This window comes from Osmerus mordax, chromosome 12 (assembly GCF_038355195.1).
Source record: "Osmerus mordax isolate fOsmMor3 chromosome 12, fOsmMor3.pri, whole genome shotgun sequence".
Taxonomy (NCBI): domain Eukaryota; kingdom Metazoa; phylum Chordata; class Actinopteri; order Osmeriformes; family Osmeridae; genus Osmerus; species Osmerus mordax.
In genome coordinates this window covers 14,666,724-14,686,226 of record NC_090061.1, presented here as the reverse complement: position 1 = coordinate 14,686,226, position 19,503 = coordinate 14,666,724, and the positions used below count along the sequence as shown (strand labels likewise).

At 44.1% G+C, this 19,503-nt stretch overlaps 2 protein-coding genes across 2 annotated transcripts; both read right to left on the bottom strand.

Annotated features, from left to right (window-relative positions):
• Positions 1-1,106: 1,106 nt before the first annotated feature.
• Positions 1,107-5,922, bottom strand: tmsb1 (thymosin beta 1). The gene is made up of 4 exons (XM_067247208.1): positions 5,866-5,922; positions 4,463-4,577; positions 1,320-1,409; positions 1,107-1,289 (listed from the first exon to the last, which is right to left on the bottom strand). The coding sequence occupies exons 2-3, from the start codon at positions 4,563-4,565 to the stop codon at positions 1,369-1,371; spliced, it is 144 nt and encodes a 47-aa protein (XP_067103309.1). The 5' UTR covers positions 4,566-4,577; positions 5,866-5,922; the 3' UTR covers positions 1,107-1,289; positions 1,320-1,368.
• Positions 5,923-7,232: 1,310 nt separating this feature from the next.
• Positions 7,233-8,549, bottom strand: LOC136954752 (solute carrier family 25 member 53-like). The gene is made up of 2 exons (XM_067248403.1): positions 8,489-8,549; positions 7,233-8,127 (listed from the first exon to the last, which is right to left on the bottom strand). Exon 2 carries the CDS (start codon positions 8,121-8,123, stop codon positions 7,233-7,235), a length of 891 nt encoding a protein of 296 aa, XP_067104504.1. The 5' UTR covers positions 8,124-8,127; positions 8,489-8,549.
• Positions 8,550-19,503: the final 10,954 nt, after the last annotated feature.

Here is a 19,503-nt window from a genome sequence, read left to right as displayed (position 1 = left end):
TTAACTAGGAGGTTAAAAAAGACCACAAACTCAGTCAACAAAGAACACCATAATGATTTAGTTAGAAAAGAACATGAAGATGAAAGTCCTTATTGGATCCTTATTAGTAAAAGAAATTGCATTCTTAAAGTGGCTGTAAAGCAGAACTGAAAATGAGTTTTAAATTCATCACACCACAGAAGAATGTGTTAACTACCCATCCAAATTCGAACGGAAAAAAAGTATTTTAAATTAGGTTTTGAAATCGTGAGATTTCTTTGCTTGATACTGGGGGGGCTTGTCGCCTGAAGGAGCTGAAGCTCCGCCCCCTCAAATTTATTGAATTTAGCAACAACAGCAACAACTAGCTAAATAAATTGCAGATATCAGAACAGACCTACCAGCAGTCTGAGTGTTTTGTGTTAATTACTTTGTCTTTGCATCGTACCAGCTGAGTAACAGAATGCAGATTATATAAACCGTCTGTGATCTGACGTAGATGGGTGGCTGTGACGTAGATAGGTTGGTTTTGCCCCGCCAACACAAAACTTCAGCTGAAAACTGTTCAACGGTCCAACTCCACATTTCAGTGCGACAGTTTTCGCACTTTGCACATGCTTTCAGCAACTCATTTCACACGTGTATATAATGTACTGAGAGGCAAATCATGGAATTTGCTTTACAGCACCTTTTCGCAAGTGAATGGATTAATAACCACAGGTATTCAATTTAAAACACAGATTTTATTAAAACAAAAATATCTTCTTACATGTCATTTTAAAGAACGTATCCAGAATGGCACCATGTACAGGCAGAATATTGGGCATGGTTGGCAAGGAACAGCAAATGTTTTCAACTGGCATAAACACAATTTTCTCAAACTTGCTCAGATGTGCTTGTAAATCGTATATGAGGTTACCAAGACCCTGTTTCATTCTTCTTTGCATACACTTTGACTGCATGATAAAAGCACAAACTCAATCATTGGAATAAGGGGTCAGGTGGCTGAGCGGTGAGGGAAGCGGGCTAGTAATCAATAAATGAAGGTTGCCAGTTCGATTCCCGGCCGTGCCAAATGACGTTGTGTCCTTGGGCAAGGCACTTCACCCTACTTGCCTCGGGGAGAATGTCCCTGTACTTACTGTAAGTCGCTCTGGATAAGAGCGTCTGCTAAATGACTAAATGTAAATGTAAAATAATTGTACATGGACTGACAAAGTGTCCCTCCCCTGTGGGATCATGCACCCTATGACCCTCAGCAGAAAAGGCTATGCCACTGTGAGTAAGCATGGTGATACAGCAAGCAGAAGTGGAGATGGACCAATTTCCAGTGGGAGAAGAGGAGTAGACAGTGATGCCTGGTGGAGGAGATGCAGGAGAGGTATCATTTTACTTGGAGACCTCTGCTGCTTTCTTTTCCTGTTCAATATCTGTTAGAGAAAGAATGAGAGAGATCAAGTCGAGTAAGTAGTAAACACACAGCATATTTCACAGTAAATGTACAGTACCAGTCAAAAGTTTGCAAATGGTACCAGTCAAAAGTTTGACTGGTACAGTACATATTTATTATATGGTGAGATGCATTCTCTGTTCACGGATACAAATAAATACATTCACTGTAACAGTTCTACTGGCAGGTGTGATTTGAATGTCAAATAATTTTCTGCCAAGAATTCCTAAAAAGGTACCCGGCTGGGAAAGTACCAGTGGATTTGCAATGGGAATAAAAGCAAGGCCTCCAAATAAATTAAGGAAAGGTTATGTATTGCTCAGTCACACAATCATGTGTATCTGCTCTGTTAGGTATAGAACCTTATGGACCAGACTGATATCCAATCCTGACTAGTTTGACAAGTAAAACCAGATGCAAGCTCAGAAGTCAGTATGGTTGATTCCTCTCAGCATGGTCTAGTGTTCCCATTTAGAATTTTAGCTTACATCATTAACCACTTAGAGTTTGATTACCCCATAAGGAGAGGCTATAATTGCAGTTAAAAGCCATGTTCCCTACCCATCATCTTCAGTTCTTATTAGGGGTGCAGGAACCAGTGTGATGCAGGCAGGATTGGAGCAGCTAGATGGTAGGGGTGGGCGGATTGATCCTGATGTTGTATCAAAAGGATCAATCCTCATATAAAATTATATAGATACTAGATGTTTATTTCAGTAATTACATTTATTTAGCATTAAATGTAATGTTTAAAATAAGCTTTGAAGCTAATAAAATGCAGCTCCTTCCAATCTTGTGCGCAAGCCAATCAGCAGAGTAGACACTTCTGGCTGTACGTGAGAGAGATGTTATGATGGCAGAAAAGAAAGGAGCATTGTCTGGAATAATTTTACAGCAGTAAATGAAAACCTTGCAAACTGCGATGTGCGTCGGAAGGCTATTCGCTATTGTGGCAACACCATCAACTTGACACGTACAAATGCATTAACAACACACAAAAAGGAGAACTCTAAGCTGCAAAAGAAATGGAGAGGAGGAGGGAAATCCTTCAGACAGAACCCCGACAGTGCCAGCACTAGGACAAAGGTGACAAGCAGAGTCCTTTCAGAGAGGCAAGGAATATCCAGGTAGCTAATAGTGGTGAAAGTAATATTTTAGTCATATGATCTTCAGCATTAGTTAGTAAGTTCAAATGCATGCTTTTAAAAGCAAAAAGTATCTGTATCGGCGATATTGGCCCTATATTTACTTGGGATTGGACCAATACCAAATTTTGCTGTATCGCCCACCCCTAGCAGATGGTGCTTCTCCTGTCTTCTGGCTGAGTTCAAATCTGCCTGGTAAGACTTCAGCACAGCCAGTCAATGACCAAGTATCTTTCCTCTGCCCTGCTATCAACAGTCTTGCTCCAGCCATAGATCAACAGAGAACACAAGGAAATGCTGATTTAATGAGTCTGTTCAGCCTTACAGTCCTGATATGTTTCTGGGGTTCAATTGAGGGAATCAGGTGGCTGAGCGGTGAGGGAGTCGGGCTAGTAATCTGAAGGTTGCCAGTTCGATTCCCGGCCGTGCCAAATGACGTTGTGTCCTTGGGCAAGGCACTTCACCCTACTTGCCTTGGGGGGAATGTCCCTGTACTTACTATAAGTCGCTCTGGATAAGAGCGTCTGCTAAATGACTAAATGTAAATTGGGAGCTTCTGAAAAGAAAAGGAAACAATTTACCAAAATGAAGTAATATACACAGATTATATTTCCAGTGTACCGGTACCGGGATGAAATTACAGCAAAATAATGTCAATATCAGGTATACATGTCAGTTAACTATTCAGACAAAATGGGCAGTCTTCCATACCCCATTTTGTCTCTATATTGCAAATTGAGTGGGTGGGAGAGAGCGATGGCGGAGGTATTCTCTGGAAGAAGGCAAAAAAGGATGAAGGTAATTCGCCAGCCAGCCTCCTCAAAGGCTTCCTCCTTGACTGGACTGTTCTCTACTCCCTCACTCATCTTGACAGTGAAGGAGTAGAGAACCGTCCAGTCCAGCAGGAACTGGACTGTGAATTGTGTGTGTTTCATGATGAGAAAATGCATTTCTTAGTCATGATAAACAGAATTCACACAGGACAGAAGATTTGGGCACAACTGTATAAAGTCAATATAACTGCCATTTTGATACTGTCCAAAGAGATTGCGCTGCAAAGCAACTGGATAGTACATTTTGGCCACCTGTATTACTGATTTATACTTATGAACATGCAGCATGTTCTCTTCACAGTGCAAATGTGGTGACTGTTCATCTATAGCACCATGAGAACTCTGCTTTGCACTCAGTTAAATGAAAGGACAGGGCAGACTCTCAAAACAAGGCACGACCATATTTCTTTCTCACAAAAAGATACAGATAGAAAAAAATGGGTTCTATTGTTGGCTGCCATGTCACACCACAAGGTGTGCTCCTGGAACGAATCAAAGCTTTATCTCTGAAATGTTTGCGTTCCAGGTACAACAGATACTCAGAAGATACGGCAATCAGATACGGCAACTACACAGGTGGTTTAATCTAAAGGTTAGTCTGCTGGGGTTTGGCCAGACTAACCTTTAGATTAAACCACCTGTATAGTTGCCGTATCTGATTGCCGTTACCTGTGTAGTTGTGATTTAAGAGATGTGTATAAAATAAGGACATATCACAGTTTATATCAATATGCATTTTATATTAGTGGCGGTAAAGAAGTAATTTAATGGTTATAAATTAGTATAAAAACTAATTCTGTGAAACTTTTTCAGGATTCTTTTTGATTCAGGTAGATTTAAATCGGTTTCCCCATGAGTTCTTCAGAGGGTTCTCCAAGACAAAGAAACACATTTTTTAACGGTTTCCATCATTGTTAAAAGGTGCATTGGAGTATGAATAAAAAAGGCTACTTTCCTGAACCTCCACCAGAATCTCCACCAGTGTTGTGGTGTGTGTTGACATACACAGAGTTTTAACCAAGTAGAATAGCTTCTGGACTGATTGAGACACCTACCCTCCTTGGTAGGCAGAGTGTTTTTCTCTGCTGTGTTGGTCTTTTTCAGGCACTTCTTATCGAAGGTCTCCACACCCTGCTTCACTGGATTGTTGTCACTCATTGTGAATGATTGCTTGGAAAGAAGGGGAGAGGGAGAAGGGGTTAGGGAATAAAGTGTCAGGGTGTGAATTAGAGTAAAGTGAGAGTGTGTGTGCGAAAGAGAGAAATAATTTTAAAAAGTATTCTACTGATTTATTTGTATTTTTTACAAGATGTAATGTACCATGTGCAAGACAAGTGTGAGCAGGTAAAGTTCAACCACACCCAACCCCACCGCACCTACAAACTGGCACTTAGGGCTACAATCCAGCCAGGAGAATGGTGGTTATGCAACTCAAGTCTTTTTTAAACGCACATATGGTACACTCCCACAACACTAGAATATGCCAGTGAACAAACAGCTCTGAGAGAGCAGTTTTATTCTGTGAACCTGACTCAGCTCTGTAGTAGAGACGGGTATTGCCCGAACTCAGCCTCAGCTTATTGTAGGCTTTTTTTGGGCTCACTCTTATAACTGAAAGTATAAATTAAATGTCATACATACAGCCGGAGTGTATGGATAATACAAGGCGGTGGAAACATGGGCCAAAGAGTGTAATTAGTCACTAAAACTTTATCCTAGTCTTAAACTAATTTGAATAACCATTTTACTATGTCCTATTGGAAAGCCAAGGGGAAATGGGCACTACAGAACTACATAGGCCTACTGTATATGCAGACTTTATAGGACTGCATACATGACCAATGTTATAGCATTATATGAATGTATGTTTTCAACTTTAATGGAAAATACATTAGTAGCTATGAATGTACCAAACCGGATGTGTAAGAACTGGGGAACAGAAAGATACTTTGTGCAGACTGTGAATGTCATGCAGGTAGCCGGGTATATAATACACTTATCAGAAAGCCACACCCTATACAGAAGCAACCGACGCTAAATGAGAAGCAGAAGGAGCTTGGATGCTGCGCTGTCAGCTCGCGGCACAAATTGGCAAACGCACAGAGCGACGTGTCAGGGAATGTAGTCTATTCGTTGTTGGCCTAGCTAGTGCTGGTCATCTTTATAAACGTCTACCATCTTAAACAATTATAGTAAGCGATGAAATGCCGCAAGTTGCATATCACTCAGCACAATGCAGAGCTACCCAGACCGTAGCAATATCTGACACCTAGCGATGGATGAAACACTCTGGCGTACAAATGGCCAACGACAGTACGAAGAGTTACCAATGATATCCTCGGAGTACCTCATTTACACTTTACTTCACCTGGATTGCCCACATACATTAACTTGTCTGAATTAAAGATAGACTGTCAAATTAAACCGAGGGAGATAACTAACAATGAAACACATTTACCTGATGCCGGGGTATACGTTGACAATCTTCTTACAGGTGAACTACGTATGTGCAATCTGTGCAGAGCAATTGGTTTAAATAGAGATAACACGCCCTTCTCTGTGACAACATAGAAACCAATCCGCTTTCTTGCTCATCGGCCCAATCCCTCTACAGCAAGAATGTGATTGGCTCAAAGAAAGTCACTGCTTCATCTGAAATGGGCTTCATATTCTCAACTGTCACTACATTCAATAAATGTATGAGAAAATAAATTACTGTCAGTACCCCACCACCAATTTCTGTTGTTATATTTTTCTGCATAGGTTGATTATTGGGACACATGCGCTTTGGTAAGGAGCTGAGCACTGCGTCTAGAGTGTGCGCATGATGTCATTTGGATTGGTGCGTCCTGTGTATGTGCAGCTCCATCTCGCGGAGGTAGCACAATGATCCAAGAACGTGAACGGTGTCCGTGTTTGGTCCCGGACTACAAATTAACACACACACTTGAAAAAAGGCAATAATTTATTATTATTGTATTACTGTCCAATCAGTGGTTGCAGTATTATAACTTCAGGCACATAAACAACAACACACACAAACAAGACCCAGCAGAAAATTCAAGTATCTTCCTCATGAGACAGAAGAGAGAGGTATATTGTGGTAGGCATACACTTTCCAGCATGCCTTTCTGAATTGTTTCATTCTATTTTGTACACCTCCATGAGCTCCTTAACAGCAACAGACTATAGCCTCTTGAGATACTCGATCTGCTTCCTTGACAAAAACTCACTCACTGTGTCAATCACTTTCCTCTTTCCCTCATTGTCCTCAAAGGCAAACGTGATGGCAGTAGAGATTCATGTGAAAGTAATATAAGAAAAAGTTGTTTCGAGTATAATTTGCTTGAGGCAGGTAGCTCTGCATGTTACTGAAAAGCCCCAAATCACCAACTGACCTTAAAAGCAACTGACCTTGTCATATTTGCTGAAATAAACTTCACATCCTGACAGCAACTGAAATCAAAAGGTTTGACAGTAAAATTAAATCCAATATCTATGGGCAGCAGGACTGTAATAAACACAATAAATATTTAAGGTCGAACCAACACTAATGATTGGACTGCTACTCTAGTAGTCAGATTTGATGGTTCCTTAGGGTCAGCAGGGTAAATCTGAAGTTACCTTTACTACCGGAGGAGAAGAAGTAGACCTGGATTGATACTTTATAAAATGTATTTACAATTCAAAAGCATTTGTTTGATTTTACCTAGAATGTGGTATTTGCATTTGTAACCCACTGTTTTGTTATGTCAGACAGTCACTGATAAAAACATAAAATGATTCCAGAATGTATTTCAACCTAAGTCTGCAGTGGACATGATTTTAGCAGGCATGCTGGGCCAGCTGGTCATAGACCGCTGTGGTAATGCCCCAGGTAAGACAAGACCGCACAATAACCAGAGAGCCTCCTCGGTAGAGTAGAGTTACACTCCGTTGGCGAGACTCCCACAGAGCGTTCCATGTCTCCATCGCTCCTGCTACTGTCTCTTTTCCCACCCTTGCCTGCATGTTAGCTATCAACACAGAAAGAGGGTATAGGGGCAAACTGATGGCCATAGAGTTTACCATTCCAGACACAAAGGAGGAGGCTAAAGGAGAGAAGCCCTGATCTGCCATAGCTGCCCTCAGTGGGTCCTTCAGGCCAAAGTACAGACTACTCCCCAGGGCGTTGCGTACCAGGGTAGGAAGGAAGGCACAGTAGAGCCCGATGCCCGGCCTTTCGTTGGCCAGCCTTGCCAGCACACTCCTTAGTGTGGGGAGGTACCGGTCGTTCTGACTATTCTGCAAAACGTTCTGCACACGCTCAAATGGTGTAAATACGATGGCTTCCACCCCACCTGCACCCAGCCCCGCCATTGCCGAGAAGCCGGATAGAGGGATGAGGGAGGTAGAGGATGGGGAGGAGAGCTGATGGAGGATGGTGTTCTGGAGACCAAACAGCAAAGTACCATTCAGAGTCTTCATCACTAGAGGCGGTATTATACCTCTGTAGAGTTTCCTAGGTCCTTCCCTATAAAGTTGCTTCACAGCCTGGCGGACAAGGTTGTTGTGCAGCTGCTGCCTAAACACTGTCTTGTAGACTGGGAAGGTGACCATGGTGGTGAGCGTGGAGAACAAGCTGGAGGTCCCTCCATGCAGGTAGCTACGAAGCCAGGCCATGGGGTCCCGGGGTACCACCTCGACCTCAGGATCCAGATCCTGACAGCGTCCCATACTTCTAAAAAAAGAAGAGACCATGAAATATATTTTTTTTTATTGTTTTGTATGTTACTATATTTATCATGATCAAGTCAGTAAAATACAATGTATAATTTAAATTAGGCTACATTTCTAAAGAAATGGCTTCACTGAAAATGTATGACCTCAAAAAGTTTACACTAACACAAATTGTTGATATAAGCAAACTGAATATATAAATATATATTTAAAAAATAGAAAAAAACGCTTTCGCTTACCGATTAATTTTAAATGTTTACAACGAAGCTAAACGGATAATAATAACAATTTTCAGTTTAATCGACTGTGTTATAGGCGCTTAAAGGAAATGCACAGGGCGTCATCCGTATTGCCATACTAACCCGTTCAGTTTCCAATTTACCAATGGCCACAACGCGTGACTGCAAAAGTAACCCGAATATGTTTGTTTTCAATTGTCAGCCCCTCAACCTAATTCAACTATGCTCTCGTGGAAGATTTAAGGAATCACTACACATAACCAGGTAGTCTACTGCGGTGCTTGATTCAAGGCCAGTTACACGTTATCGGTTGATTCCACCCTTGCAGGAATAACCATTGGATAGATTGCATGAAACCAGTCTCAAACGATTGGATAGCGTTAACCGTCGATTGGTGTCGCAACCACTGAAATCTACCATACAAGGTACCACGTCAGCTGTTTTTACGTTTCTTGGGAAACAAACGTCTGTATATTTTCAATAAGTATGCTTACTTAATATTTATGAAAATTGCTTTGATTAAAAAGGATACAACACATTTCTTGCAGCTCACTTCAAAATACTAAGAGAGAAGTGTAGAATGAAACAGGGTTCAGAATCAGTTTTATTCGCCAAGTAGCCTAGGTTTACACACACAAGGAATTTCTCTTCTAATTTCCCTTATAGTCCAGTAATGATGTAATTTGACCTCATACACATTTTCACAAAATATTGTGTTTTGAAATGATTAACGTAGCTGGCTAGACCACATTTATACCATAATCATTGTTTTTGAAAATAAATAGTATATTTTGGGTTTCATTAAGATTCCTATTTTAAACTCAATTGAGTTGAGAGCTGAACTATGGGGCGCCGTTTGTAAAAGGTTGCACGTCCGTTTTTCCTGCTCAGTTTTCGCACATTAGCACAAATAAATGCAGCAGAATTTTCAACGGTCATAAAATAATATTTTATAGAACTGTTAAATGGAAATGTTAAATGGAAATGTTATATCTAAATGTTAAATCTAAATGTTCAATGTGTAATTCACACATCAGCACCAGATCTCCTCAGGGATGCGTTCTTTCTCCTCTGCTCTTCTCCCTGTACACCAACAGCTGCACCTCCAGTCATCCATCAGTCAAACTCCTCAAGTTTGCGGACGACACCACCCTCATTGGGCTCATCTCTGGTGGAGACAAGTCTGATTATAGGTGGGAAGCTGACAACCTGGTGACCTGGTGCAGCCAGAACAACCTAGAGCTCAATGCTCTCAAGACAGTGGAGATGGTTGTGGACTTAAGAAAGAATAAAGCCCCACTCACCCCCATCAACCTGTGCGACTCCCCAGTCAACACTGTGGAGTTCTTCCGCTTCCTGGGCACTATCCTCTCCCAGGACCTCAAGTCGGAACTGAACATCAGCTCCCTCACCAAGAAAGCACAACAGAGAATGTACTTCCTACGGCAGCTGAAGAAATTCAACCTGCCAAAGACAATGGCCGGGTTTCCCAGATTCGTTAAGAAGCTCTTAACGCCAAGAGCTTCTTAGGAGCGTTCTAAGAGCGTTCTAGAGTGTTCTTAGAACGCTCTTAAGAAGCTCTTAGCGTTAAGAGCTTCTTAACGAATCTGGGAAACCCGGCCAATGATGGTGCACTTCTACACAGCCATCATTGAGTCCATCCTCACCTCCTCTATCACCATCTGGTACGCCACTGCCAAGGACAAGAACAGGCTGCAGCGTATCATCCACACGGCAGAGAAAGTGATTGGCTGCAATCTACCTACCCTCGAGGACCTGCACACCTCGAGGAACCTGAGGCGAGCAAGGAAGATTGTGGCCGACTCCTCGGACAGACAATTCCTTGTCTGTGCAAACTTTCATGGCGATTAAAACCCATTCTGATTCTGATTCAATGAGGTTACTAAAAAGGATGCCTACCCCCTTCTGAGGATTGATGATGCGTTAGATAACCTTAGTCAGGCATGCTGGTTTTCCACTCTTGATTTAGCTTGTGGCTACTGGAAGGTGGAAGTAAATCCTAAAGATCGCCTTAAGACTGCTTTTACCATACGCATGGGGCTATTTGAATTTAATGTGTTGAGCTTTGGTCTTTGCAATGCACCCAGTACATTTTAAAGGTTAATGGACCTAACCCTCGCTGATCTGCAGTGGACTACGTGTTTAGTTTACTTGGACGACATAATTGTGTTTGGGGGGACGTTCCAGGAACTTTGGATGCGTCTTGATGGGGTGCTCGAGAAGCTTCGGCAGGCCAACCTTAAAGTAAAACCGTCAAAGTGCGATCTGTTCTCTACAGAAGTTTGATACCTCTGGCATGTCATCTCTACTGGGGGTGGGATGCCAGACCCAACCAAGGTAGAGGCTGTTAGAGAGTGGCCTGTCCCCACCACCCAGACAGAGGTTAAGAGTTACCAAGTTGAACAAATGATTTTGGTGTTTCAACACCCACTGACACTTCCCTGCTGTATGACTATGTTAAGCCTGTGTTTTGCTCCTCTCTTTCTTCAACCGTCTCTGGAGGAGGGGATCCCTCACTGAATTGCTCCTCCCAAGGTTTTTTCAATTTTTTCTCCTCTAGTGAGTTTTTCTGGGAGTTTTTCCTTGTCTTCCTTGAGGGTTTACGTTGGTTGAGGGGCAGTTCTATGGGCGTATGTGAAGCCCTCATGCTTGTGTGTAAAAGGGCTATACAAATACATTTTTATTTGATTTGAAGAGCTTTATTGGGTTAGCCTCTTATTATATATGTTTTGTAAAAAGTTTTGCAGATGTTGCCCGCCCTTTGCACCAGCTAGCAGAACGGGGGAGGCGTTTTAGATGGAGTGAGGACCGCCAAAGAGCTTATGGTAGTCTTAAAACTAGTCTAATTACTGCCCCTGTGTTGGCTTACCCAGACCCCAGTAAACCCTTCATCCTGGACACGGATGCAAGTGATGCAGGGATTGGGGCAGTGTTGTCTCAGGAGGATGGGGGACTGGAGAGAGTTATAGCATACGCTAGCCCTTACAAAACAGGAATGCAAATATGCTACTACCAAAAAAGAACTCTTGAGTATGGTGACCGTCACAAAATAGTTGCAGCATTATTTGTTGGGCAAAGAGTTTGTGCTGCGAACTGACCATAATTCCCTGCGGTGGCTCCACAATTTTAAGGGTTTGAAGGGACAGTTGGCTCGCTGGGTGGAACAGCTGGCAAGTCTTCAGTATAAGATTCTTCATCGTCCAGGCAAATACATAGTAATGCAAATGACCTCTCCGGACTTCCAGCTTTTCTTGAAAATGAGAAGCAGTCTGATCCAAATCCCCCTCAGAAGATGATAGGCAGACCTACTACCAAGGTGAATGCGGTTCAACAGGTGCCGCCTTCTAGGAAACATAGTAAAGAGAAGGAGATGGATGAGCTCTCCCAGGCGCAGATGGCTGACCTGGGGTTACGGCGAATAGTTGAATATAAAGGCCAGGTTGTCGATGCTGGAAGATCCTGACCTGCAATCATATGCCCCTGTTTGGGATCAGCTCCAGGTGCAGGGATCTAGACTGGTTAGAATTCCCCCTGCTTACACCGATGCGGCCGCCCAGGTACAGGTGGTACTGCCTCAGTCGGTGGTGCCTAAAGTTTTAGAACAACTGCATAGTGTCTCTACTGGTGGACATCTGAGGGTACAAAAACTGCAGGCAAAGGTGAAAGACCGGTTCTATTGGCCTGGGTGGTTTCGGGATGTGAAGCAATGGGTCACGGAATGTGTAGATTTAGCTTCTTGCAAGACTCAGGGGAAACAACCATGTGCTCCCTTGCAGCCATCAGTTGTATAGTGGCCTTTTGAACGGGTGGCTCTTGATATTCTCGGGCCCCTCCTGGAGACCCCGGAAAAAATAAGTATATCCTGGTTGTTGGGGACTATTTTTCTAAGTGGACAGAGGCCACTGTTTCCATTGCCTAATCAGGAAGCTGGCACTATTTCTAAGGTTATGACTGAGGAGTGGGTGTGTCAATTTAGGGCGCCACGCAGTATCCACTCTGAACAAGGGCGCAATTTCGAATCAAATCTGTTTAAGGAATTATGTAAGCTCCTGTATATCCACAAATCTCAGACATCCCCTTACCACCCCCAGTCTGATGGGATGATCGAGCGGTTTAATCAGACTGTTGTCCATGTTGTCTCTTTTTGTGGGAGACAACCAGTTGAACTGGGACACACTACTGCCTTATGTCATGGTGGCCTACCACAGTAGTGTTCATGCAAGTACCTCCTTCACTCCCTATAGAGTTTTGTTTGGCCGAGAGATGGTGTTGCCCATTGACATCATGCTAAAAGTAGTAGTTCAGGAGGTATTTGGCTCTGTGGATAATTATGTGTCCAGGCTTAGTGACACACTGTCCACTGTAATTGAAGCACTTAAGAATCACCAGCTGAAGGCCTCAGTACAACAGAAGAAGTCGGATGATTTTAGGGCTAGTTTCCAATACTATTCTGAGGGAGAATTGGTCTGGGCAAGGAACACGGCCAGGAAGCGTGGGGTGTGTCCCAAACTACAGAGGTGGTTTAAGGGTCCCTATAGAGTTTTGGACAGGGTGACAGATGTGCTGTATAGGCTGGTGCTAGTAGGGGGAGGGTGTTGTGCAGATTTTCTATGTAGCCTACATGAAGCATGAGTCTTCGTGAGGTCAAGAGGTCATGCAGTGAGGCCCCACTGAGAGCGAATATAGACATAGGAACGCACTCAGGCCCAGACAGTGAGGAGACAGTAAGAGAGGAAAACACGTACGAATAGGGACTTGCATATGAGTAACGACTTGTTCACCTGTTGTACGTTCTACTGTATCAGTGCACTGACCACTGAGACCCTTTAAGGAAGTGATTCTGTACATTCTATGTTTGAACATTCCCAGTCCCACTACTGTATTTAAGCACTCTTGTAAGAGAGAGTCTTCACTCATGCTAGCCACTCTGTTGTGGATTGGTGGCATGATCTGACGTCGAGCTAATAAAACCGAGTCAACCCTTTTCTAATTGTTGTGACTCTTTCCGGCCTGCCTGGACAGACATCTAATCCTTACAGAGCAAGAGAGTGTTGTACACTTCAATCATCTTAAACCTTTCATTGCTTCTTGGACAGTGTCATCAGATGCCCCGACGCCCTCCAGAGGAGTTGGAAAGAAGGACAACTTGATGCCTTCCGACCAACGGCGAGTTGGGGTCCAGCTTGGTGCCAGTTGGGTCCACCACCACTATCCCGGTCGACATGGCCCTGTTGAAGTGACACCACCAGTGCATTGGACTAATGTGGATCCTGCTTCAGAGGGCGGTGGAGGAGCACAGAGGGCCCCATTAGGGGTCCCACCAGGGGTCCCACCAGCCTCTGAAGTAACATCCCCCCCTAGGAGCAGCCAGCCTGATCCACCATCAGGTAGCAGCCAGCTTTCACCAGGGAGCGGCAAGCAGCTGGGGAGGATGGCTGGAGGAACAAGAAAGAGGCAAGGCAAGAACAACAAGGGTGATGAACAAGCCAGTGACTACGAGAGAGAGACCTCCTCTCCGGCTGAAGAGGAGCTAGTCACCATGGTCTCCGTCAGAAAGCTGATCAACCAAATGCTTACACAGCAGAAAGCCCACTACGTGGAGATACTAGATAGACAAACGGAGACCTTTAATAAGTTTGTCCGGGTGATTCTGGACTCCACCAACGAGTGTCTTGACTCTATGAACAGGAATGTACAGGAGATCAAGGACAGTATTCATTACACCCAGCGAGAAGTAGATGAGATTAAAGCTAATGTAGCCGAAGGGATCTTCTGCCTAAACTTAACCCTCGTGCTGCCTTCGGGTCACATGACCCAAAGGTTCATAACGAACCATCGTTGTGTTTACCCAATTTTACCCAATACAAAAACAAATAAAAATAATTTTCTTTTAACCCTTGTGTTATCTTCGGGTCATTCTGACCCATCAGTCATTGTGACCCACCGTCGTATTGCGACAACTTTACCGCATACAAAAACAAAGTGAAGCATTTTCTTTTAACCGTTGGGCTGTCTCAGACCCCCCACATTGCGAAGGTTAAAAGAAAATTATTTTTATTTGTTTTCGTATTGGGTAAAATTGGGTAAACACAACGATGGTTCGTTATGAACCTTTGGGTCATGTGACCCGAAGGCAGCACAAGGGTTAACCATTCCAATGTGGGGGGTCTGAGACAGCCCGACAGTTAAAAGAAAATGCTTCACTTAGTTTTTGTATGAGGTAAATTTGTCGCAATACGACGGTGGGTCACAATGACTGATGGGTCAGAATGACCCGAAGATAACACAAGGGTTAAGGAGGCATGGGATAGAGGGGACATTGCCTACTTAAGATACGATCGCCTTGTGACCCACCCACCTAGGGAGCGAGGGGCTGTGTCGCCCCAGCACTTGTCCTCCGCACCATCCTGATTGAAGAGTGGTATGTAGGACTCAGAGATGAGGACCTTTAGTTTTTTTCTTTTTTTTCTTTTTTCTTTAAATGTCTATTAAACTAACGAAAAAAGGTTTGAGGTTTGCTCATTTAAATGTCTGTAGTTTTAAAGAACGAGGTTCAAGAGCTATGTACCATTTTACACGAAAATGATATTCATATTATGGCTGTGTCAGAGACTCACTTGGAAGAAGCCATAGAGGATGCAGCTGTTTCAATTCAAGGTTACAATATATTTAGATTGGACAGAGACAGGTATGGGGGGTTACTGCTTTCTACAATCAAAATCATATTCCAGCTAAAATAAGGAAATATCTAGGTATGGTTGGAGTAGAAGCCTTATGGCTCCAAGTTCATATCCCGCAACTGAAACCTATATTGACATGCTGTTGTTATAGGCCACCATGCTCTAATGCTGAATATCTGAATAACATATGCATGATGCTGGAGAATGTAACTGAGAATGACAATGATATTTACATTCTTGGTGATATGAATATAGACTGGTTGTCCAGTAACTGTACATTGAAAAGGAAGTTGAGCAATGCAGCCACATTATGCAACTTATCTCAAGTCATAGGTGTACCCACAAGAATTAATGCCAATAGGGACGGAATGGTCACGTCAACGTGCATTGATCACTTTTTTACAAATTGTTCTGAAAAATGTTCTAAAGCTGTGTCGGTACCTGTGGGCTTTAGTGACCACAATATTGTCGCTTTAACTGTAAAACAAAGGTTCCTAAAGCGGAGCCTAAAGTAATTTATAGAAGAACATATAAAACCTTTTTTGAAAATGATTTTATTGCTGATGTAGAAAATATTGAGTGGGATACTGTGCTTGAGAAGATGCATGTAAATGCTGCACTGGACTACTTTATGAATTTATTTTCTGCAGTGTGTGATAAACATTTCACTGTTTACTGTTAGATCACTTAAAGCACCTTGGCTGGATGAGGAATTGAGAAACTTGATGAGAGAAAGGGACCTAATGAAAAGATCTGCCATTATGTCAGGTAATGTAGCAGATTGGCAAGCTTACCGCTCACTAAGAAATATATATAAAAAAATTTGAGGAGTGCCATGGAGACAGTAAAAACTTTGGAGAGTACTTAATGACGCTATGGGTAGAAGTAAAATGGCCAGAACACCACCATTTATTGAACTGAATGGAGAATGTATTACTAAACCATCTGAGATAGCAAACTACTTCCTCAGTAAAGTGAACACACTAAGAAACCAAATGCTGCCTGTGAGTGGTGGGCTGTCCAAAGCAATAATAAAAAATCATATTATGAGTGGTAAGGGGAGTCAGTTGGCTGAGCGGTGAGGGAGTCGGGCTAGTAATCCGAAGGTTGCCAGTTCGATTCCCGGTCATGCCAACTGACGTTGTGTCCTTGGGCAAGGCACTTCACCCAACTTGCCTCGGGGGAATCTCCCTGTACTTACTGTAAGTCGCTCTGGATAAGAGCGTCTGCTAAATGACTAAATGTAAATGTAAATGTAAGGATTGTGTGTTTGATTTCAAGCCAATCAGTGATGATTCTATGGTTAAGATACTTCAAACAATTCAGTGTGATAAACCTTGGCCGGGTTTCCCAGATTTGTTAAGAAGCTCTTAAGCGCTAAGAGCTTAAGAGCGTTCTAAGAGCGCTGTGAAAGAAGGACGTGTTTCCCAGAGTCGTTCTTAGCTTAAGAAGATCTTTCACTAAGAAGGAAATGTAAGATCAGCCTGACCCACTCTTAACAGCCTTCTTAGCGACCAAACGCTCACTGCAGCCGGGAAAGTTATATCTGACACTCAAAGGAATACCAAAACCATGCGTGATGATAAATGTGCGCCCACAGCTGCAGACCAAGAAAAATAATAGCATAAGAACAAAAATAAAGATATAAAAATAAATAATTGCCCATGTGTTCCTGTAGCACATAAATAAAATGAATCATCATTACTATCACTCATTACGTTTTCACACACATTCGGCATCTGCATATGAGTTTACATTAGCTATAAAAACATCAACAACCCTGTGGTATTTCACAGATATCAGGGAAACTGACAGGTGTAATTGAACTCGGCTGGAACCTCATCAAGAGAGGCTCCACCTGCTAGTCTATATAAAGGCGTTGCTGAAGTCCACGCGTGTGAGACACCATGGCTGCAATACAGCATATTCTCGCTGCTAATCAACAGCGTCGCCGTGCGCGAAGACAGACAGTTTATATAAATGCCTATGTGCGTCAGCACTTCTCCCCACTGAATGTGCTGTCGGACCGGGCTGTCCAGTCCAAGTACCGGCTTCCCCGTGTGGAGATCCAACGCCTCATCACTCTAGTGTCACCACACATCCGGAGAGCAACCCGCAATTTTGCCCTCAGCCCGGAGGTGCAACTCCTGGCCGCGCTGCGTTTTTACGCAGTGGGGAGCTTCCTGGAGGTGGTGGGGGACGGCACCGGCCTCAGCAAAGCATCGGTTTCACGGATTGTGGCAGCCGTGACACCGATCCTCCTGCGCCATGCCCGGACACACATCCGAATGCCCACCACACGGGACGAGGTCCGCCAAGTCCACAGTGGATTTCATGCCATGGCTGGGATCCCCCGGGTAATTGGTGTCGTGGATGGCACACTGATCCCAATCCACAATCCTTCCCTGGTGGATCCGTGCTGGATTGGGAGGAAACATTACGCCGCCATCAACACCCAGGTGGCAGTGGACCACGATGGCCTCATCACGGACATCGTTGCCAGGTGGCCAGGAGGCACACACGACAGCTTCGTGTGGGCCAACTCAGCTGTGGGGCAGAAGGCTGGCAGAGGAGAGTTCGGCAGGAGCATCTTCCTCGGGGACAGTGGCTACCCTCTCCGGAGTTACCTCGTGACACCGATGACATAATACATATTGGGAGGGACACATCCCCCCCAATATGTATTATGATTACGGCCTTGATAGCTAGGAAATGACGCAAAATGATCCACACAACACATGGTTGAAAGGGAAAAGTAGTTTATTTTAAAAAAACAAAGGGAAACAAAAAGCAGTGGCACCGCGGTTTTACTGGGCGTCTGCATCACCTGCAATGAAGGGAGATTGATTAGTGAAATTGAACAGGATACATTGTGCAATGCGGAGGGAAAAAATAGAAATGCCCCTTACCTCCAACCTGGAGGAGGATTATTGGGACCAAGATGGAGGGACGGTTGAATTGCGCCTCGGCAAGTGCCAGCTGTCTATGGTGCAGCTCCAACCTCTGGCGCTTTATCTGCACCATTTCCTCCTGGAGGGCAGTCTGTCTCTCCAGTTGGCCCTCTATCCCCCGCAGCACCATCAGTTTCTCCCTCTCGAGACGCACTAGCGTCTCGCTGCAGGTGCAGGTCGTTATGGGGGGCCGCCATCTTAAGCCTCCCCGCATGCGGACACCGGGCCCTGCTGGTTGGCGCGCGGGGACAGGGCTCGGTTGTGGGGGGTGGTCCTCTCTTGGGGACTTACATGTCGCCGCTCTGCTCCCAGATGGCTCCTCGTCCAGGGACTAGAGGGGGACATCTTTTGGGCTATGGCCTGCCAAATTCGGTTCTTGAGGTTCTTGACGATGTTTTTTTTGCCCTTTGTTCCCCCAAATAGGTCATCGCGGTGCTGGCCGACCTCGTCCACCAATACGGCCATCTCCTCTGGGGTAAACGCGGGTGATCTCTTGCTCCGTTTGCTGGTTGTTTTCTCCATTCTCACATGTGTGTGCCCAGCCACAGGGGGGTATATATGCGTTAATGGACTTGATTACTCCTTGAATACACCTGTTAGCTGTGATCCCACATACACACGCGCGCGCGGAGCCTAATTGCACCTGTGTGTGGGGACCACAGGGTATTGTGTGTGATTTCTGCGTTGATAAAGTGGTGGGTGATCGATTTGCCTGGCATCGATTGATTTAGTTTCAACACCACGGCGGTGGACAGCTCCCACTAAGAGCTTCTTAAGAAGCTTCTTTGGCGGGATCTTAAGAAGGCAGTTAAGAACGCGTCTGGGAAACACCCCTATCTTAGCGCTCCTTCTTAGCCGACCCCTTCTTAAGTCCTTAAGAACGATCAAATCTGGAAAACCCGGCCCTTGTGGGTTTGATAATATTGACAGCAGACTGCTTCAGTTATCAGCTAAATCAATTGCCAAGCTTGTAGGCCATATTTTGAATTTATGTTTTAAGGAATGTGCTTATCCTGATTTGTGGAAAATTGCAAAGGTTACATTTACATTTATATTTAGTAATTTAGCAGACGCTCTTATCCAGAGCGACTTACAGTAAGTACAGGGACATTCCCCCGAGGCAAGTAGGGTGAAGTGCCTTGCCCAAGGACACAACGTCATTTGGCAGAGCCGGGGATCGAACCAGCAACCTTCTGATTACTAGCCCGATTCCTTAACCGCTCAGCCACCTGACTCACTCCGGTTACTCCTCTGTCAAAGAACAGTAGGGAGCCATTTACAGGTCCAAACAGTAGGCCTATCAGTATCTTACCTGTCTTGAGTACACTTCTAGAGGGAACTATATTTAAGCAGATCCAGCAATATCTGTCAGAAAACAACATTAACTCAGATCTACAGCATGCATACAAAGCAGGTTACTCTACAAGCACTGCACTGACATGTCTTACTGACGAGTGGTTCAAACAGATTGACATGAAGTCAGTTG